At 39.6% G+C, this 22,997-nt stretch overlaps 1 protein-coding gene across 22 annotated transcripts in view; it reads left to right on the forward strand.

The window, feature by feature from the left end:
• sls (sallimus) overlaps window positions 1-22,997 on the forward strand; it is an 854,140-nt gene that overhangs the window by 751,639 nt on the left and 79,504 nt on the right. For 20 of the 22 annotated variants that reach the window (XM_083122061.1, XM_083122066.1, XM_083122070.1 and 17 more), the window contains one exon: window positions 6,236-16,063. The exons of the other annotated variants lie outside the window; for them this stretch is intronic. In XM_083122061.1, the coding sequence (XP_082978187.1) occupies window positions 6,236-16,063 (9,828 nt within the window). The remainder of the gene's footprint in view (window positions 1-6,235; window positions 16,064-22,997) is intronic. 22 annotated transcript variants of the gene reach the window in all.

The raw sequence follows: 22,997 nt of genomic DNA on the forward strand, positions 1-22,997 counted from the left end.
TAGAAAAGAACGGCATATTTTGATATTTTATATTTATAAAGATAGTAACAAATTGGCAGAATTTTGTGCCAAGATGCAGGATGTTTATGGACAGATCAGTACAAATTATGAGCAATTTTATTGATATGCCTATATTATCCCCCACCCCTTTAGTCTTCTTATATCAGTCAATAGTGATAGAATATCCCCCATTCCACTTCCAGAATACAAGTCTATTAGTTGCATTTCTCAGTTATAACTGAAATGAAGATTGCTAATTGTTCTGATATATCCTCTTTGCTGCCAGTATTTAACCCTTTATACTGGAATAAATTTTCAAAGACAGATCACACTATAGCATATATTCTGCATTCATATGTTATGTAGCAGTGTTAATTAGCAAATGTTGCTACATGTCCCTGTAATAAGCCATTTCATGCTTAATTCAGGAGCCTCGTTTTGAATAAATCATGTGTTTTGTGTTAAATGAGCCTTGTTTATTCAATTATATCTTCTGAAATTCTAGTCAAAAGAATGTAGTGTAATGATATAAAGCATTCCAGTGTCTATGCATGCATGTTTAAGGCTCATATATAATTTAATATATTAATCAATTCAAACTTTCTTCAGCATTCTATTCTTTCTATATGTTTCTGCTAATATTCATTGCTGATAGGATTAGATCTCATTTAAATTAAATATAATTACATGGACTTGCCAATAAAAATATACAAAAAAATTGCTGTACGTGAACAAGGTGTGTGGAAGTTATTTACTATGCTCATATTTTTACAGAACATTTATCGCAGTCATAAGTGTGGTCTTTTTACAATAATAATTGTATATTTTAAGTTATTTGATTTTTAAAATATAGTTTATGATATTTAGATTTATATATTTGATATATTATTCCACATACTTTGTCCAGATGATGCATGACTTTTGAAAAAGATTGACTGTACTATCTTATATAGTATTATTTATTATAAATTGTACAAGAAATGGCAAGTCTGTTAATAAAAAAGCTTATTAGACATTGATAAAAAGAAGCATGTGAGACTGTTTCTAATTTATAATAATATCTGATCACTTAAGAGATGAACTGGTACTTCATTTATTGAGCTTTTAGAATGCTTTTACGGTGATTAATTTCTTCTTCAGTGACTTTCTTTCTATTTAGTACATATGCTTATGTAATTTACATTATTTTTTTGTTTTCTTTGCACAGCTGGTTTGACCTCAAATAACTTGCAGAACATTTCCAAAACTTTCAGTAACACAAACACACTTTTTTCTTCTATCTGTAACAATGCTAAAGCTAGCTTTGATATGTTTCTGCGTAAATATAGTGTTTCAAATAGTGCACACTGTAAAAACAATAGTGACTGCAGTTTCCTTTTTTTTTTAAAGTGTGATGTTCAGTGTTTTGTCCTGATTCAATATATGTTCGCCTTTGCAAAGCTATTGCATACAGGTAGTGACACAATTTTTTTTTTTTTAGTACATTTACATGGTAGAAAATTGGCATTAATATTTTGCAAGTAGTACACACAGAGCCCACTCAAAACTGCATTTACATAATACAGCAGCATTCATTAATGTAACACAATTAATACTAATCGTTATGCTGTGCTTTTTACTTTGCTTTTCAGCCTATAATCTTCATCTGAGTGTTGATTTTTTTCTCTAGCTGTTAACTTCGTCAATGCCTACTGGGATTGATGCTACTTTGAGGACACAAGTTTTCTTGGATGGATATTTTGCGTCTTCCTAATGTGTAATGTTTTTATTATTGTGTGTGTTTGTATGAATATATACCCACCTTTATCACAATATTGAGGTTGGAAATGTATATTCAAACATTTATTTTTTTATGTCAAAAGGAAGACAATTTCATCAGAACTCTTGTGTCGCTTCAACTTTGAAACAATAACACATAACAAGAAACCTCCTAACATATTCATAAAATAGCACTATCTTCTCTTACAAACAATATATATAACCAAACCTTATGCGGCTTACTACAACTATTCACACACTAACTAACTTTCTACATGCTTCATTTACATGTTAACCAGTTTACTACGTGCTTCACTTACATCTTAACCAATTTATTACATGCTTCATTTACATGTTTACCAGTTTGTTACATGCTCTATTTACATCCTATCCAGTTTACTACATGCCTTATTTACATGTTAACCAGTTTACTACATGCTTCACTTACACATTAACCAGTCTACTACATGCTTCCATGCACACATGAACCAATATACTACAGGCTTCATGAACTGTGCACACACTAACCAACTTACATGTACTGTCCACTCTATTTTTCATGAAAACTAACAAAGGATCCTGACATGACTACAAGCATTTACATACATTGCACTTCAAATCATTTCACATTGAAATATTTGAATGAAACTCTGAAACAAGTTATAATAGTTGATAACAATTAATCATTTCAAACCCAAACAGTCAAAAAAGTATTAAAAAAAGATCTGCCCAAAATTGGACTCTAAATGCATGTTCTATTACAGCAAGTGGAAACAATTACAGCCAAAGAAATACTTGAGAGAATTGCTTTTCTCTTTTCCTTTATGTTTCTGTTAATGTTGAATGTTAAATTGTAATTCTTGAACCTAAGAATCCTGTATTTTGCAAACTTAAGTTTTAGAATGTTAACAGTCATTCTTTCCAATATATGTTACGCATAAATCAATAGCTCAAGACATAAAGTAACATTCAATTCATCAAGGAAATTTCTTTTAATAATGTTACTTTCAGAGTGACACAAATGCTCTCCAAACTTGTAAATTTGTAACCATTTTTTTTAATGTAGCTTTAATTTTGGGCTAATAAGATTTACACTTTTATGTAAGTGAATTAAAACAATATACTCACTTCATTGAACTCAGCATGAACTTCACCTATACAATTGGTTGATAGAAGTGATTCTTCCATGAAGGTGAAGAAATCTTGTCAGATTGTCATGGATCCACAAACTGCTTTCAGTAACAACATTCACATGAAATGAACCTAATAAGAGTGATAGTTCTAGACTTACACATGTGAAGTGTATTCATACATTGTAGAATTGTAGTGACACTATTTTCACTGCTTGTAACAGGTCCTATCAGGTTTGAAACTGCTGAGACATAGGCATAATTTTGTGTGGAAATGAGGGCAAAATTCTCAGGTTTATTAAAAGTTACAAGCTAAGGATATATTTGCTAGCTTCTTGGGACTTTAGATTCATGAGGGTTACACTGCTGAGTTGAATTACTACATGAAGCAAATTATGTACCAGAAAATACAAATGAAACATTGTGTTATGATATATTTCTGAACAAATATAATCATGCAATTTAAACTAATAAACCTGAAAATGAAAAAAAAATAGAAAATATTACAAGAGAAATTATGTAAACAACCAATTTACTGCTAAGCAGAATTACATTATTTTTTTTATTCTTCATTGCAAATATTTAAAAAAAAATATTCATGATTGTTAAAAGAGGCAGTGCAATATTGCAGTGTTTTGTATATGAATACACTTCATTTAACCATATTTTGCAACTGACACAAACCATAGTGACATTTTTACATAACAAACCCTAAGCATTTTTCCATACTTTGCGCAAACTTTAACACAATATTTTACTTACTTGGGTGTGTATACTTTTTTAAATACTACAGTTTTCTGCTTCTTGCTCACACTATGCTTTTGCAAACACTACATGCCATGCAACAATATACTAACATTTAACATGTATAACATAAAAAATAAATATGTAAAAACAGACCATGCATCCAATAAATATGAATATTAAAAAACAAAGTAGAACATTTACTTACTTGTCGCTCAAAAGCTTTTACATGGGGAAACAGGAACAACTGTTCAGAAGATAAAAGAATGAAACCTACAATAAACTCAACCAGATATTCATTTCCAATATTATCATTTGCTACTATATCAAGAGGGTGTTATTATCTTTATTAATGTCATTGTAAGGATTATGATGAGGAAAACCATTTTGGCAAACAAAATCTGAATATATTTCTGGCATGGAGTTATGATTAAAATATAAACTCGATTGCATTAATGTATTCAGAATTTAGCAAGTTCAAATCTCATAGTCACATATTCAAATTGAAGTATTTCAGAAATTCCAAGGTGAATACTGCAATAGTATTTTCAACATTCAACAATTTCAGAACCACCTATTTATTCTATCACAGTCATATCACAATTAACACAATAGACCAAATAATCAGTATTAATTAAATCAAGCAACAGACCAGTTAGATTTACCGAGTATGTATGTTGGTTCATTTTGTGATTATAATCATCTTAGATAATTTAGTGAAAATCCAGCCTAGGCAAAATGACCTTCAAGGTTGCTGCAATGTATTTTTGATGTTAGTTTTTCCGACTAGACAATTATTGATGTAATTGACTAATTTCTTCTCAACAAGTACCTCACCAGTAGCATAGTGGCTAATAATATCATTTTTAAACAAAGGGGTTCCATGTTTGAATTCTGTTGAATTTCAGAACCAACTTTAAATTGTAGATCCAATGCTGATTTTTTTTATATGACTATAAAGTGAAAGTTAATAAATTTACCAATAATGCCACTTTAAAAAATGTAATCTATATTGAAATTCTGTTTGTATAAATTTTGATATTACTTTTCATTGTTTTGGTAGCATTTATAATTACTAAATAAGTTTATGCTCATGCAAAAGAATATTGCATATCTTATATAAATTCAATTGCATTTAACTCAATTGGTATTCTCCCCCTCCATATCAGGAATTGCAGTAAACAACACTACATTAAAGACCTTACTTATATATTTTGCCAAAATGAAAATAATTAAAGTATAATTGGTTTTGAAAGAATCAAGGTATATACCCTCTTTATACAGTGATGGAAGTGATAATATACATCACAACAACTCATTGAAAATATATATTAAAAAAAGTGTTGCCAGAAAAAATGTTATTCGTGTTTGTCAGTTTTAGACTAGAAATAGTTATGTTATTTGCATCTGAATGCAAAAACATACAATTTAGTTATAGAATTTTATATGCATGTCATTATTATATTGATAAAATGCAACATTTTAATTCATGATTAGGAAAAGAATATGCTACAATCATTTAGTAATTCAATATTGCAAGGAAGAAACCGAAACATTATTAATAGTAAAATGACCATGATCTTCTCTGTAGATATTTGTTTTAAATAGTGTCAAAATAGTACAAAATTGAAACATTGTACACGACAAATATATACCATTATGAAAGAGCAAACATAATTTTGCAAAATATATCAATTTTGCAATGAGAAGATAATTTCATATTTATTTTTAGAAAATCCATATATATATATACTTACAAATTAATATCGAAATTTAATCCATTCTAGTTCTTCAGTAATATATAGGTTGTTATTGAAATGTTTGTTCTAAACATCCTTTTCCATGTAAGCATTCATCATTATTTTAGTTCGATGTGAGTTTATCCTGGAAGAGAGAGAATGTACACAAATAAAAGCAATATACAGAAATATATATTTCTATATTATCATGCTTGAAGTATTCACTGAAATACTAGCATTAAACAATATAGACTTCCACTCATACCCTTCTCTTCTCAAATTATCTTCTCTTCAAGTGAATTTAAGTTTTCGCCATACAATAGTATTGATAACACAGAAAACGAAATTAAAGTTTCAAAAAGTAGGAACTGTACAATCTGTACTAAAACCATAAATTATTTAGGAAGCCTTAATGAGGTGCCTTTAACCTCCCACAATTCTTTTTTCCCGTCAGAAGACAAAACTAGGTACCTGTTTTGATTTTACTTTGTGTTTAATGTGTTAACAACACATGATGTGAATTTTTAATGAAAGTAATCATCAATTAAATGTTGCACACTCTGAAAATTAAAAGCTTACGTAGTTACCAGAATTATCCTTCACTAGTCAGCGATTGTTGATGTTATGTAGGATTCATAATAATAGGCAATTCTGAATTATTTAAACTAACATAGATTGCTGGCAACCCTTTTTTTGAAAAGAAAAAAAAACTACCTCTCTGTCGCAAAAGAACATGTCACAGAGCACATGACAAAGCTTTTGGGTCCAGCACTGGAATGTTTCTTGCATAGAACAGAACATTAACACCGTATTCAGTCATGTTTTATAGTACAATGTGACACCGTTACATTACCATCCTTACAGAAACCACCACCATAGAAGAAACAGAACGGGTAGCAGCTGCTGTCACACAAGAACAAAAAACACTTCCACGAGTTAGGGAGGGAGGCTTAACTATAACAGAAGTCACGGACGAACAGGTAGAGTCAGTTCCTACTAGAAGTATAGTCACGGTTCAAATGCCAGAGGAGGATAAGGTCGTGAGAAGAAGAAGAAGCAGAGAAGATGAAGAAGAGATAATAGTAGAAGAGAAGCAAAAGCTTATCATGAAGAAGAAAACAGATGAAGTCACCGAGGAAGAAAACAAGAAAGCTTTAGAAGTGAAGAAGACAAAAAAGAAGAAGATAATACAAAGAGAAGAAGAAGAGGAAGTTGAAATAGAGGTCGAGATCGTTGGAGGTGGAGTGCGCAAGGTGAAGAAGACCATCAGAGCCAGGTTGCCAGATGAAGATGAAGAAATAATTGATGAAGAGGAGATCAAGGATTTCAGTGTTGTTCCCGAGAAGCCTCAGAAGAGGCTTCCATTGAGCACTCCTTTGCAATTATCTGAGACCGTATCTTCCATCCAAACCACTGAGATTTTGATGGGTTTAGATGCAGAGGAGCATGCTAATGTCAGTTTATTAACACATACTGCAGTTTCGAAGCAAGAAGTTCGAGTGCAAGAACAAGAACAGGAGTCCGAAGCTGGCAAAGTGCCTCAGGGGATCAAAGCAGCCCCACACATTGACACTGTGGAACCCTTTGAAATATCTGAGACAAATGCACAAGCTATGGCAGGCGAGTTCAAAACAACATTCAAGCCGCAGACCTACGAAGCCAGTAAGAGCTTTGTTCATAGTGAAGGTATTGTTGTGAGCGAAACGTTGCCTGATAATAAGGTTGGTGTTGTTACCACTGAGTCCTTGCCACAAGGACAGGCTAATGTGTTTTTGACACAGCAGGAAGCAACATCCGTAATGGAGACAGAAGTTTCGTACAAGGAAGGAGACGTGCAATTGCAAAAGATACCCAAAACTCAGCAAGCTGACAAGGCATTTGTGCCTCAAGAAGGAGTTTCGGTGTTCGAAGTTACGGAGGGAACTGCAGAAGATACATTGGATGCCTTGATGAAAGTAGCGCCTGTGAAACCAAAGGTGAATGTACCGACAGCTGAACCTGTTGTCGTAAGTGAAACTTTCTCAGAAACAAAACTGGGTAAGTATTACCCCGAGTTGGTGGTGCCGACGGAAGTTGCCCTCAAAGCTATTATTCCTCAGCAACAAGTGACGACTCAAGAAATGCATGCACCTGAAAAAGAAGGTGACTATGTTCCAGGACGCCTTCCGCCATTCCATCAAGCCGGATTGGCTGTTACGCCAGGCGAGTCTGTTCAGGTTGCGGAGGTGAGTCTACAGGAGAAGGAAGGTGAATTGGTTCCTGAGAAAAAACCCGAGATTTCAAAGGCATCTCAGGACGTTGCAGTCAAGGAAGGTCTTTCGGTTACCATGGTATCTGCACACGATCAAGAGAGAGAACTAACTGTTGAAGAACGAGAAGAGAAGAGAGTTGATGTGGAGTTCTTGCAGCAGGAATCCCTGATGACAGTCATAACAACCGTCACAGAAAAAGAACAGCAACTCATGCCAGGTGAGAAACCAAAAGGAAAGCAAGCTGAAACCTCGCTTATGTGCCTGGAGACTTCAGGCGTTTCCGAAACTATCATCCAGGAAGCTGAAAGTGAATTTGCTCCGGCGAAATTACCAGCTGGCATTCAAGCAGAGAGAAGCATCAGACCAGAAGAGTCTATTGCTGTCTCTGAGGTCTTGACCAGTGATGTACCATCAGATTTTGCAGATATACTTCGCTACAGAACTGATGCAGCAACCAGAAACATAGAAACACAGGAGGCTACAGAAATTTCACTTGTGCTTACGCAAGAAAAGGAAGGACTGATGGGTGAGAAAGAGCAACCGCAAACCTGTAACGTTGAACAAGATTTCTTGCCACAGAAGGCAGTGTCATATTACGAAACAGCAACTGCAGAAAAGGAAGGCTTGTTCCAACCAGACTCTCTTCCAGAGTCACATGTGATCAAAACCACTCCTACTCATCCTCTACACTCTGTACTCGTTGAAGAAACTCTCTCAGAAGGATTAACTGGGGACCTAAAGAAAGATCTTCCACAGAAAGGAATAGCAAAACGAGAACATGAATCGTTCCAAGAAACCGTTGTAGAAGAAACCGTAATAGGAGAAGGTTTGGCTGTGTACAAGAAAGGCACAAAACCAGAAGAGAAGACGGCTGATGTTTCTGTTCTAGAAGAACAAGGTATCACAATAACAGAAGTGGTTATCCAGGACAAGGAAAATAAATATATTAGTCCTGATCTGCCCGAGGAATGCCTTGCTTCTTTAGATGTAGCTCCGCAGAAAGTTGCTGTCAAATCTGAGGTTAGGTCTGAAGCTATCACTGGCCCACTTATAGAGGACAAGCCTATAATAGGGACAGCTAAATCTGAGCAAACTCCCTTCCAGAGCTTGCTTGTGTCATTGACGCAAATGGTGGAAAGGGAAGGGGAATTTACTAAAGATTTTCAACCAGAGACAAAGAAAGCCAATGTTGAATTCAAAGAAAAGGAAGGTGTGACTGTGATGCAAGTATTAACACATGACACCGAACAAGAATATGTAAAGGAAGCAGCCCCGAAAGGAATGACTGCCACAGCTACGATCCCTGGCCATGAAACAATTATCCAATCAGAAGTCCTCACAGAACTGAATGTCGGTAAGCTTCCACATGACGAACCAGTTCGTGGACATGCAAAGCCAGACAATGAACCCCTTCAAGAATTGATTATTACAGAAACTGCCATCACTGAAGTCGAGCAGCAATTGGTTAAGGGCATGAAGCCGGAAGAAAAGAGAGCAGACATGTCTGTTAGCACAGGGGAAGAAATTTCAGTCACAGAAGTCACGGTTGAGCACAAGGAAGGTGTGTTGGAACTTGCTGACAAGCCGAAGCAGATGATCGCTAAGCTTGATATATATGGGCATGAAGTTGCCCAAAAGGAAGAGGTGATAACTGATATTCAAGTTGGAGGCTGGAAGAGAGAGTCTCCAGTAAAAGAACAAGCCCATTCCGAGCAACTGCCTCACGAAGTTATCGTTCAGTTGCAACCAACAGTCCGAGAGCGGGAAGGTGAATATACAGGCGACCTAAAACCCATGGCAAAGACGGCTGATGTTGTTTTTGAAGAGGGTAAGGTCCTTACGGTAACGGAAGTCACAACTGACGACAAAGAACAAAGCTTTGTAGCACCAGAAGTGCCAGTAGGGAAACTTGCTCGGCCAGACATATCTGGACAAGAGATCGCACTTACATCAGAAATTGTCACGGAAATGAGCGTAGGAGAAGTAGTTCCTGAGATACCAACAACAGCCGAAGCCCAGTCTCAGCAGATACCGTTCGAAAGTGTAATATTAAGTGAAGCCTCAATTCGCGAGAAAGAGGGTGAATATAGAGAAGGCATGAAGCCAAGCACCAAACAGGCACTGCCTGCATTTGAAGAAGGTCAGTGTGTCACTATTACCGAAGTAACACTTCAAGACAAGGAGACAGCATTAGCAGAGTTAGAGAAACCTAAAGGAAGTGTTGCTGTGCCTGATATATCTGGCCAGGAAGTTGCACAGATGACAGAGGTGGTTCCGGAATCGAGCTTGGGTACATATGAACACCAGATGCCAGCAGAGGCACAAGCTAAACCAGAACAGGCACCATTTGAAAGTGTTGTCTTAACTGAGATGGCAGTGGGAGAAGTAGAAGGTGAATTTAAAGGAGAAATTAAACCTGATGTCAAGAGTGCTGAAGTAATATTTGAAGAAGGAAAGGGTGTTACCATTACTGAAGTCATCAGCGAAGATAAGGAAGGAAAGTACATTTCTCCTGAAGTGCCAGAAGGAAAGAAAGCGATACCTGACATATACAGCCAGGAAGTTGCGCAGATGACAGAAGTAATAAGTAGCTTCCAGACCGGCGAAGTCTCTTACGAGAAACCAACCAAAGTCCAGGCCAATCCAGAGCAGATCCCATTTGAAAGCGTGATGTTGACTGAATCCACAATACAAGAACGAGAAGGAGAATTTGTTGGCAAGCTGAAAGTGGACACTCGTAGTGCTGAGCTTGCATTTGAAGAAGGTCGCAGTGTAATGGTCACACAGATTACCTTGGAGGACAAAGAAACCGCATATGCAGCTCCCGAGAAGCCCAAAGAACGCATTGCGCAGCCTGATATTACAGGACAGGAAATTGCAGAAAAGACTGAAATAATAACAGAATTGAGTGTAGGTGAAGTACAAGTGGAGATCCCAGCTAAGGCTCAAGCCAAACCAGAACAGCTTCCATTTGAGTCTGTTGTACTGACTGAAGCAGCTATTCGTGAAACAGAAGGGGAATTTAACGCTGATATAAAGCCTGATCAGAAAATTGCAGAGCTCATTTTTGAAGAGGGACAGAGCATAACGATTATGCATGTAACAGCTGAAGACAAAGAAGGAAGCTATGTAACACCTGAACTTCCAAAATTGAGAGTTGCCCAACCAGATGTACTACTACAGGAGCTTCCTCAAAAGATGGAAGTTGTTCCTGATGTTTGTGTGGGTGAAGTTGTACCCCACGTTCCAGAAGAAGGTCAGGCTAAAGTTCAGCAACTTCCCTTCCAGAGCATTCAGCAGAGTGAAACAACTGCTGGAGAACTCACAGGTCTCATAAAAGACATTATTTTACCAGAAGCAAAGAGTGCAGAGACCAGACTTGAAGACATGAAGTTGGAGATTAGCGTGCACGAAGTGACACCACAAGACAAGGAGAGTGTTCTTCCATCACCTGAAAAGCCAAAAGTGTTCTTGGCTGAAACTGATATGTTCGGAAGGGAAATAGCTCAGAAAACTGAAGTTGTTACTGAAAGTAGTCTTGGAACTTACACCCGCGAATCTCCCACAAGAGCACAGGCCCAAATGGAGCAAGCACCATTTGAAAGTATTATCTTAACCGAAACAGCAACTGCTGAGACTGAGGGTGAATTCAAGAAAGGAATGAAACCAACTACAAAGAGTGCTGAGGTAACATTCGAGGAAGGAAAGGGTGTTACAATAACTGAAGTAGTCACTGAGGATAAAGAAGAAAAGTACATTTTGCCTGAAGTACCTGAAGGAAAGAAAGCTAAACCAGAGATATCAGGCCAGGAAGTTGCAGAAATGACAGAAGTGATAAGCAGTTTCCAAACTGGCACTATCGATACACAAAAACCAACAGAAGTCCGAGCAAATCCAGAGCAGGTTCCATTTGAAAGCCTTGTACTAACAGAATCTACAGTTCAAGAACGTGAAGGGGAGTTTGTTGGAAAGTTCAAGGCTGAAACACGAAGTGCTGAGCTCTTATTTGAAGAGGGACGGAGTGTTATGGTCACACAAATCACCATAGAAGACAAGGAAACCCCATATGCAACACCCGAAAAGCCAAAGGAAAGAACTGCTCAACCAGATATAACAGGCCAGGAGATCGCAGAGAAAACCGAAGTTATAACTGAAATTGGTGTGGGCGAAGTTCAGTTGGAGATACCAGTGAAAGTTCAGGCTAAACCAGATCAGCTGCCATTCGAGAGTGTAATGCTTACAGAGACAGCTGTTCGTGAAAAGGAAGCAGAGTTCACTGGGAAGTTTAAACCAGATCACAAAACTGCCGATTTTACATTGGAAGAAGAACATAGTGTAACTGTTATGCACATAACAGCAGAAGACAAAGAAGAAAGCTATGTAACACCTGAACTTCCAAAATTGAGAGTTGCCCAACCAGATGTACTACTACAGGAGCTTCCTCAGAAGATGGAAGTTGTTCCTGATGTTTGTGTGGGTGAAGTTGTACCCCACGTTCCAGAAGAGGGTCAGGCTAAAGTTAAGCAACTTCCCTTCCAGAGCATTCAGCAAAGTGAAACAACAGCATCAGAGCTTACAGGGCTGGTAAAGGACATTGTCTTACCAGAAGCAAAGAGTGCAGAGACCAGACTTGAAGACATGAAGTTGGAGATTAGTGTGCACGAAGTAACACCACAAGACAAGGAGAGCGTTCTTCCATCACCGGAAAAGCCAAAAGTGTTCTTGGCTGAGACTGATATGTTCGGAAGGGAAATAGCTCAGAAAACTGAAGTTGTTACTGAAAGTAGTCTTGGAACTTACACCCGCGAATCTCCCACAAGAGCACAAGCACAAATGGAGCAAGCACCATTTGAAAGTATTATCTTAACCGAAACAGCACCTGCTGAGACTGAGGGTGAATTCAAGAAAGGAATGAAACCAGCTACAAAGAGTGCTGAGGTTATATTCGAGGAAGGAAAGGGTGTTACCATAACTGAAGTAGTCACTGAGGATAAAGAAGAAAAGTACGTTCTACCTGAAGTACCAGAGAGTAGGAAAGCAAAACCAGAGATATCAGGTCAGGAAGTTGCAGAAATGACGGAAGTAATCAGTGGCTTCCAGACTGGCACTATCGATACTGAGAAACCAACAGAAGCTCAGGCCAACCCAGAACAAATTCCATATGAGAGCCTTATGCTAACTGAATCCACGGTACAAGAACATGAAGGGGAGTTTGTTGGAAAGTTCAAGGCTGAAACACGAAGTGCTGAGCTCTTATTTGAAGAGGGACGGAGTGTTATGGTCACACAAGTCACCATAGAAGACAAGGAAACACCATACGCAACACCAGAGAAACCAAAGGAAAGAATAGCTCAGCCAGATATAATAGGCCAGGAGATCGCAGAGAAAACTGAAGTCATAACAGAAATAGGCATGGGTGAAGTTCAGTCAGAAACACCTGTAAAAGCACAAGCTAAGGCAGATCAACTACCATTTGAGAGTGTAATGCTTACAGAGCCATCTGTCCGTGAGAAGGAAACTGAATTCAGTGGCGAATTTAAACCAGATCAAAAGAAAGCAGATCTTTTGTTCGAGGTAGGCCAAAGTCTGATGGTGACAGAAGTGACTAGCGAGGATAAGGAAGGAGCATATGTCACACCGGAGAAACCAAAATCTAGAGTCGCTCAACCAGATATACTCGGTCAAGAAATAGCAGAGAAGTCCGAGGTAATTGCTGAAATAAGTGTTGGCCCGCTGAAGAAAGAAACACCTGTAAAGGCCCAGGCAATACCTGAACAGCAACCATACGAAAGTCTGGTACAGACAGAAACGGCTGTTGGAGAAAGGGAAACTGAGTTTGAAGGTGAATTTAAACCTGACACAAAAAGAGCCGATGTGGATATTGAAGCTGGCCGCAGCATAATAACTATTTCTGAGGTCATGCTTGAAGATAAGGAAGGAAAATTTGTAGGAGCATCGCAACCAAAGGAGAGAAAGGCTATTCCAGACATCACTGGACAAGAAATTGCAGAGCAGTCTCAAACATTTGTCCAATATCATGTTAAGGAAATGGAGCAGACTGCACCGGCTTTGCAATCAGCTCAACCTAGCCAGGAAACACTGCAGTGTGTAGTTGTTACTGAAAATATTGAAAACGAGCTTGAATCAGAGTTCGAAGGTAAATTTAAACCCACAACCAAGAGTGCGGAGGTAATTATAGAGGAGGGCAAGAAGGTACAAGTTGTCACCGAAGTGTTAACGGAACATAAAGAGGGCAACCTTCCGAAATTAGAAGCACCGAAACAGAGAGTTGCCCAGCCTGATATTACTGGACAGGAAATTGCTGAGCAAAGTGAAGTGATCACGCAAATAGGTGTTGGTTCACTTACACTGCAAACCCCAGCCAAAGCTCAGGCAACACCTGAACAGACTGCGTTTGAGAGTATTGTATCGACCGAGGCAATTGTACGTGAGCGGGAAGGTGAATTCCACGGAGACCTCAAGGTGTTCGAAAAGAGTGCAGAGATGATGTTTGAAGAAGGCAAGAGCATAACGGTCATTCAAGTGATTGTGGAGGACAAAGAGGGCCCATACGTTGCACCACAGGAGGCCAAGAAGCGCACCGCTCAGTCTGAAATTCTTGGGCAAGAAATTGCCGAAAAGATTGAGATAGTGACAGGCGTCAGCATCACTGAACTTCCAAGTGCCGACAAGCCTGCACATGCCCAAGCTACACCAGAACAGATGCTGTTTGAGAGTCTGCTGCAAATGCAAGCAGCTGTCGGTGAGCATGAAGTTGAGTTTACAGGAAAATTCAAGCCTGATACAAGAAGCGCAGATGTTAAGTTTGAGGAAGAGTCTGGTGTAACTATCACAGAGATTTTGCCAGAGGACAAGGAAGAAAAGTATATAGTTCCTGAAGTTCCTACTGGAAAAGTTGCTCAGGCAGATATATCAGGGCAGGAAGTTGCACAGAAGTTAGAAGTATTGCCAGAGTTGAGCGTTGGAGAAGTTGTTCCAGAGCAACCGACCAAAGTTAAAGCCAGCACTGAGCAAATACCTTTTGAAGGCCTGATTCACACAGAAGCGACTGTTAGTGAGGCTGAATCAGAATACAGGGAAGGAATTCGAATAGTTAAACAGAGTGCAGAGATGTCGTTTGAGGAAAGTAGAAGCTTGAAGGTTATGCAAGTAACTGCTGAACATTATGAGGGCAAACTGCCAGTACCTGAGGCTCCAAAGCAGGAAGTTGCTCAGCCAGAAATCATAAGCCAAGAATCAGTGCAACAGACAGAAGTACTCACGGAGGTTCATGTTGGTGAAGTGAGGAGAGAGTCTCCAACCAAAGAGCAAGCTGTACCTGAACAAGAAACGCTAGAATGTTTGGTTATATCAGAGGGTATTGTCCAAGAGCAGGAGGGGCAGTATCATGAAGGCTGGAAACCGAGCACAAAGAGTGCCCAAGTACAGTTCGAGGAAGGCAAGACCGTTACAATAACTGAAGTTGTAGTTGAAGACAAGGAGAGTGAATATATCTCTCCTGAAGTACCTCAGCAGAGGAAAGCCGAGCCTGATATAACTGGACAAGAAATTGCACAGAAATCAGAAGTTCTTGTAGAGTCCATGGTGGGCGAGTTCACTGGTCAATCCAGTATATCTGTGACAGCAACACGAAAGCACACGACTGTGGAAGGTGTGATACAAACAGAGACCATTATACGTGAAAAGGAAGTCACATTCGAGGGAACATTTAAGCCAACAACCAAGAGTGCTGATGTAGTTCTCGAGGAAGATAGGGGCGTCACAATCACAGAAATCATTGCCGATGACAAAGAGGACACATATGTCACCCCTGAGGCACCAGAAGGCAAAGTCGCACAACCAAGCATTTTGAGTCAGGAAGTTGCAGAGAAGACAGAGATCGTACCTGAACAGAAAGCAGGAGAAGTCGTGAAAGTTGCACCAGCCATGGCACAAGCTGTACCAGAACAACTTCCTTATGAAGGTGTGATGTTGACGGAGACATTGATTCGAGAAAGCGAGGGTGAATTCACATTGCAGAAAGCTCCAGATTCAAAGAGTGCTGAACTTAAGTTCCAGGAAGGTCAGAGCATAACTGTCACGGAAGTCATGGTGCAGGACAAGGAAGGTACAAAGATCATAACAGGAATTGCAAAGGAGAGCGTTGCTCAGAGTGACATAGTTGGACAAGAAGTAGCGCTGAAGATGGAAATCCAACCAGAAACTGGACTTGGAACTCTTGATGTTGAAGTTCCTGTAGCTGACGTGGCCAAGAAGGGAGCCTCCCTGCAACATGGTGTCGTCGTGACAGAAACAAGCGTTGGAGAACTCGAATCGCATCTTACAGATGACATGAAGCCAGCCTCAAAAAGAGTTAGTGTGTCATTTGAAGAGGGGACTAATCTCCTCATTACAGAAATACACGCAGAAGATAAAGAAGGTGAGTATATTGCATCCAGTACTGCTGTAGCACATCGAGGTGTCCTTAGTGTAGACTCATGTGAAGCTGTTGTTCAAGAAGAGACTGTAGTTGGGGTCCAGGAGGGGACTTACACACACAAAGTAGCTGAAACACAATTTGCAAAGATAGGGCACACACCTAAACGTGGGTTAGTAGTTACGGAGACGACATCAGGGGAGCTGGAAGGTAAGTATGAAGATGTGGTAATACCGGAATCCAAAGAAGCATACAGTATGTTTGAAGAAGAGAAAGGTATTGTTGTGTCTGAGGTAAGACCCAGCGACATACAAGGAGAGCTTGCACTTGAGGAACATCCAGAGTTCCATGCAGAAGCAGATATTGTACCACAAGAGATTATTATTAAGACGGAGACAAAACCAGAAGAGACCTTTGAAGAATTAGAACACAAGGAAACTAAGAAGTCAAGAGCTGAAGTATGCCATATGGTACAGGAAGGAGTAGAAGTAGTTGTGACAAGAACTGCCGAGAAAGAAATGGTTTATAGCAAGAAACTTCAGTACAACGAAGGCACAGCTTCAGTAGGTTTTGAAGAGGCAAGGAGTGTATCAATAACTGAAACCATACACGAAGATAGTACACAAGATCTTGTAGTTTCTTCAACCACACAGGAAGTGACTGCTCAATCAGAAATAGTCACAGCTCAGTCTGCAACGGTTGAGTTACCTGTTCCTGAACAGGAGACAGGGAATCTCAAACTTGCAAAACTGAAAAGACCATCCCAGGCAAAACCTGGTGTTGTACCTCACAAGGTAGTTCTAACGGAGGAATCGATACCACAAGATGTACCCGAGAGCATATCCACTGCACATGCAAAGGCAACAAAGGCTAAATGTAAACTTGAGACTAGAGATGTTGCTATGAGTGAGCAACATGTTCCGGAGCATGGTGTGGAAGAATTCAACGTTGAAGTTGCCAGAGAACTGACAGCTAAACCAGACATTGTGGCTAGAGAAGCAGCCGTTACGGAGGAATCTCTCGTACAACAAATACCTGGAGAGATACCAGATTTGAAAGACAAAATCTTGCAGGCAACACCTAGTGTCATTGCAAGACAAGTTGCATTGATTCAGGAATCACTTACTGACCAGAGTGTCGAAGAAATTGCAACTGTACGAGCTATGCAGGAAACGCAAGCTAAAGAGAGAGTTGTAACAACTGAGGCAACAACAATCGAAGAAGCTGACACACAAGAAAATCTTGAAAAATTGGTTACACGGCAAGAGGATAAAGAAAAGCAAGCAACGGCGAGGTTTGAGTTGAGAGATGTTGCTGTAACTGAAGAGTCACTGGCTGATCAAAGTTTGGAAGAATTGAAGACAACACTACAAAGGCAAGAAGCTCATGCTGAGTCAAGACTGGCAACCAGAGATGTTGTAATTACAGAGGAGTGGCACGTCGAGCAAGACGTTACAAGCATCAGTGTGAATGAGCTCAAGAAAGGTGTCATTGCTGCAACTGGCCTCATAACAAGAGAAGTAGCAATTACGCAGCAGCCTATTCCTGAACAGAAAGCAGGCGAATTTGTTATTACAGAGCAGGAAACCGAGAGAATAGCTAAACAAGACCTTGTTCCGTCACTTGCAGCTCTGACTGAAGAAGTGATTCTTCAACAAGAAGCCGGACAACTAACTGTTGACAAGCAGCATCAGGCAAAACATGCAAAGCCAGAAGTAACCACACTGGAGGCTACAGTAACACTAGAACCTGTTTCCCAACAGGATACAGAGGAACTGACAGTCCCAGCAGCAAAATCGGCTGAAGAAGCAAAATCAGTGCTTGTGACGAGCAGTACAATAATAACAGAAGAGTCGGTACCTCAAGAAGGGACTGACACACTTGTAATAAAAGAAGTTCATAGAACAGACAAGGCAAGAACAGAAATTATAACTAAGGAAACTCCACTTACTGAGGAATTGTTGGTTCAAGAAAGCACAGTTGAACTGACAGTCAAGAAATTGGAGACAGGTAAACAGGCTGAAGCTAATTTTGAAACACGAGAATTAGCGGTGACTGAGGAATCAACTGTTCAGCAAGAAACGAAAGATTTTATAGTTCAACAAGTTAATGAAACAAAGCAAGCTGAGTCAGAATTTGTTATCAGACAAGTAGCACTGACACAAGAATCTCTTACTCAGCAGGATACTGAAGAATTGATAATTCCGAAGCTGCAGAAAAGTGAAACAGCAAAACCTGATTTGGTATCAAGAGAAGTGGCAGTGGTGCAAGAATCAGTGCCACAACAAGAAACTGAAGAATTTCCAGCACAGAAACCTGAGGCTCCTAGACATGCTAAACCTGAATTAGTAACAACAGAGCTTCCAACAATACAACAACAAGTGCCCCAAGAGGGTACTGAAGACTTTATTGTTTCAACGTCTGTAAAAGAGGAGCAGGCCAAGCCAGAATTGGTGCCAAGACAAGTTGCCATCACCGAAGAATCGCACTCCCAACAGACCACAGCAGAGTTAATAATTCAAAAGTCAGACGTTCCAAAAGAAGCATCCTCCGATATAGTGACTAGGGAGGTAGCAGTAATAGAGGAAGCTACGTTTGAACAGCAAATAGAAGAACTCAAGACTCGACAAGCTGAAATGACCAAACAAGCCACAACAGATGTGATCATCACTAGGGGAGTTGCTCTTACTCAGCAAGTAACTTCTGAACAAGGCACGGAAGAGTTAGTCATAGTTCAACCTTTAAGAGATCAAAAGGCCAAACCTGATATAATCACCAGAGAGGTTGCAATTGTGGAAGAATCAGTGCTTCAACAGGGAACAGGGGACTTCATAGTTCCACAGGTTGAGGCCAGAAAACAAGCTAAGTCAGAACTAGTATTAAGATCTGTAGCTATTACCCAAGAAGCATTGTCTGAACAAGACATTGAAGAACTGATCATTGAGAAATACAGACAGAGTGAAAAGGCTAAGTCAGAACTAACAACAAGTGAGACGGTCATTAGTGAAGAAACACTTTTACAGCAATGCACCGAAGAGTTCACAATTAAGCAAACAGAAGCTGAAAAACAGGCCAAGACTGAAATAGTAACACGAGAAGTTGCAATAGTGGAGCAGCATGAATCAGAACAGGATGCCAAAGAACTCACAACTGAAGTTCCTCTGAGGAAAGAACAAGCAATATCAAATTTAGAAACCAGACAGGTAGCAATCACAGAAGAAGCAATGACTCAACAAGGAACAGGTGATTTCTTAGTTCGACAAGCTGAAGAAAAGAAACAAGCAAAACGAGAATTGGTAGCTAGACAGGTAGCCCTTGTACAGGAAGCTTTCCCTGAACAAGACATTGGAGAGCTACTCGTCGAAAAGACTGAAGATAAGAAAGCAAAATCAAAATTTATAACAAGAGAAGTTGCAATAACACAAGAATCAGTGTCCCATCAAGACACAGAAGAGTTTATTGTTCAACAAACTATAACTACAAGAGAAGCAAAGACAGAAATAATGTTAAAAGAATTACCAGTAATTCAAGAATCCATTGTTCAACAAACTGCTGAAGACCTGAAAGTTCCTGCACCACTAAGGAGCGAGCAAGCGAAACCGCAACTAATCACAAGAGAAGTAGCAATCACTGAAGAATCCATTTCTCAAGAAGGGACAGGAGATTTCATAGTACAGGAAGCAGGAAGCGCTAAACAACCAAAGTCTGAATTTGTAACAAGAGAGATAGCTCTAACACAAGAAGTTCTACCTGCACATGACCTAGAACAACTTGCAGTTCCTAAACTTCGAGAGGCTGAACAGGCTAAGTCAGGAATTGTAACAACCGAGGCCACAATAGTGCAAGAGTTACTATCACACCACGATACTGAAGACTTTATGGTTCGGGAAGTAAGCTCAACTCAGCATGCTAGATCTGAGCTAGTACCTAGGGTAGCTGCCACAGTTCAGGAACCAGTACCCGAACAGATCACTGGAGACTTGATGGCTCCTGAAACAAAGACTGGTCAAACTGCAAAAACTGACATTGTCACACGTGAAGTTGCGATAATAGAAGAATCTGTGTCTCAGCAAGGAGTTAGAGATTTCATAGTTCAACAGGTTACTGAAGAAAGGCATGCTGAATCTGAAATGTTAACAAGACAGGTGGCTGTGACGCAGGAAGCATTTTATCAGCAACACACTGAAGACTTTACATCTGTAGACATGCAAAAGCCAGAAAGAGCTAAGCCAGAATATATTACAAGAGAAGTGGCAATAACAGAGGAAGCATTATCAGAACAAGGCACTGGAGATTTTATAATACAAAAAACAGAAGTGACAAGACAGGCGAAAGCAGACTTAGTTGCAAGAAAAGTGGCCACCACGGAACAGGTGATTTCTGAGCAAGATACTGAAGAACTAATTCTTCCTAAGCAGAAAGATGAAAGAGCTAAACCTGAAGTGGTTACACGTGAAGTTGCAGTAACACAAGAGTCAGCATTACATCAAGAAACAGAAGATTTTATAGTTCCAAACATTGATGCGGTAAAGAAAGCTAAGCCAGATCTTGAAATACGAGAAGTAGCAATAGTTCAAGAGGCAACAGTAGAACAAGGTACTGAAGAACTGCTTGTTAGTTCTCTTAAAAAGGAAGCCAAAGCACAACCAGAATTAGTAACAAGGGATGTGGCTATCATAGAAGAACTAGTACCACAACAAGCCGCAGAAGATCTTGATTCTCAGCAGGCAGAAGCAAAAAAGCAAGCAAGACTTAAAATCACATCAAGAGAAGTAGCAGTCGTAGAGGAGGCAATTGCAGAACAGAGCACTGAAGAATTTAAGGTATCAATTGAACGCAGAGACTCAAAAGCAAAACTGGAAGTAATTTCAAGAGAAGTAGCCATTATGCAAGAATCTGTAACTGAACAAGGCATGGGTGACTTGACCATTTCAGAACTAGGAGTGAAGGGACATGCAAAACTGGAATTCGTGACAAGGGATACAGCAGTAACCCAAGAATCAATTCCTCAGGAGGGAACAGGAGAGTTGGTGTTGTCAAAACTTCTTGAAGGTGAAACTGCAACAACAAAGATAATAACAAAACATGCAGCTTTGACACAAGAAGCCATGACCCAGCAAAGCACTGACGAATTTATAATCAAAGATATTGAAGCAAGAAGAGCCTCAGGAGATGTTGTTCTTAAAGAAGTAGCTGTGACCGAGATATCATTGCCTCAACAGCAAGTTGAGGAATTATCCACAGTAGAAGCTGGAGCACAGCAGGTAGCCAAGATGCAAATTATTACAAAGGAAGCTACAGTGATACAAGAAGCTTTGACAGAAGAAGGTGTAAGGGAAATTCATGGAGAGAGTACAACCAGAATCCATGCACAGGCAACATCAAAACTTACATCTAGAGAAGCAACACAAGTAGAGCAAACAGTTTGTCAACAAGAAACTCAAGAATTGATCAGTAAGGAACATGTAAAAGGTGGACAAGCCACTGCAACTATCAACAGCAGAGAAGTAGCTCAAACTCAAATCTCAGTTCCTGAACAAAGAACAGAAGATTTTCTTGCAGGCCCACTTGAAGAATCTAAACTTGCAACTCTAGATTTTGACACGCATGTTGTGGCAGTAACTCAGGAGTTACTGTCTGAACAAGTTACACAAGAAATACAGCCATTAAATAATGAAGATAAGAAAGCCACACCAGAAATAATTAGCAGGGAAGTAGCAACAAGTGAGCTTCCCCTGTCACAAGAAACAACATCAGAACTTGTTGTCGAGGAGTCGAAGAAACCTGTAGAGGCCAAGCCAACTGTGATTTCGAGAGAAGTGGCAATAACTCAATTACAGGAGTTCAGTGAAGATCTTGGCAAAGTTGAAGACCAGAAACATGAAGTGGCAAAGCCAGAAATACTCCCTGCAGAAGCAACTGTTAGACAAGAGACCACAGTGCAAGAGCAACTTGGAAAACTTTCATTGTCTGTTCAGTCACAGCAAGAAAAAATCGTGCCAGAAGTAGTGACAGACAAAACAATTACCACTCAAGAACACTTTATTCAGCAGAGTGTTGAGCCATTCACAACACCTGATGTTCGGGAGAAGATGATGGCGACTTCGGAGATGATCACAGAGCAAGCAACTATGATTGAGCAGCCATTATCCAAGGAAGAAACTACAGACTTGGTTATCAAAAGAGCTGAAAAGGAATCATGTGTTATGCAAGATATATCAACAAAGGAAGTTGCTGTGACAGAAGAAACATTGTTGCAAGAAGGTGCACAGAGCTTCTCTGTAAAGAGCAAGAGACAGAAATACAAAATCTCATCAACAGTAATGACAGATGAGGGAATAATTACACAAGAAACACAACAGCAAGAACATGTTCAACGATTGACAACGTCACAATCAGACACAGAAGTTCTGGCCAGCATTACAATTGATGCAAGACGAGCACCAGTTGTTGAAGAATCCTTGACTAGTGCTGTGCCAACATTATTTGAGACTAGTCATGCTAAACACGAGAGTGCAATTGTTGAACAGGAACATTTGCATGGATTGGAGGTAATGCAGGCAATACCTTGCGATACAGGAACAGAGCATCGTCCTCATGAGAAACCAGAAGGTAAGAAAGTTGGTGTGGGTGTTACAGAGGGTCAAAGTGTGCAGATTTCAGAGCTAGTTCCATTGGAGATAGAAGGTGAAGTGAAAACACAGGCAAGACCAGCAAAAATGCATGCGAGTTCTACAGTGTTAGGTAGGGATGTAGCTTTGAGTGAAGTCACAGCCATAGAAACAGATGTGGTCGATATTCAGGGAAGTGTATTAGATGATGTGCATGCTACCATTACATGTGATGTAAGAGGTGAGGGCATTATAGTGACAGAAACAAGAACAGAACACTTTGAAGGGGTATTCCAGACACCATCACAAATCACACATGAAGCCGC

This window comes from Lepisma saccharinum, chromosome 5 (assembly GCF_977018435.1).
Source record: "Lepisma saccharinum chromosome 5, izLepSacc3.1, whole genome shotgun sequence".
Classification (NCBI taxonomy): domain Eukaryota; kingdom Metazoa; phylum Arthropoda; class Insecta; order Zygentoma; family Lepismatidae; genus Lepisma; species Lepisma saccharinum.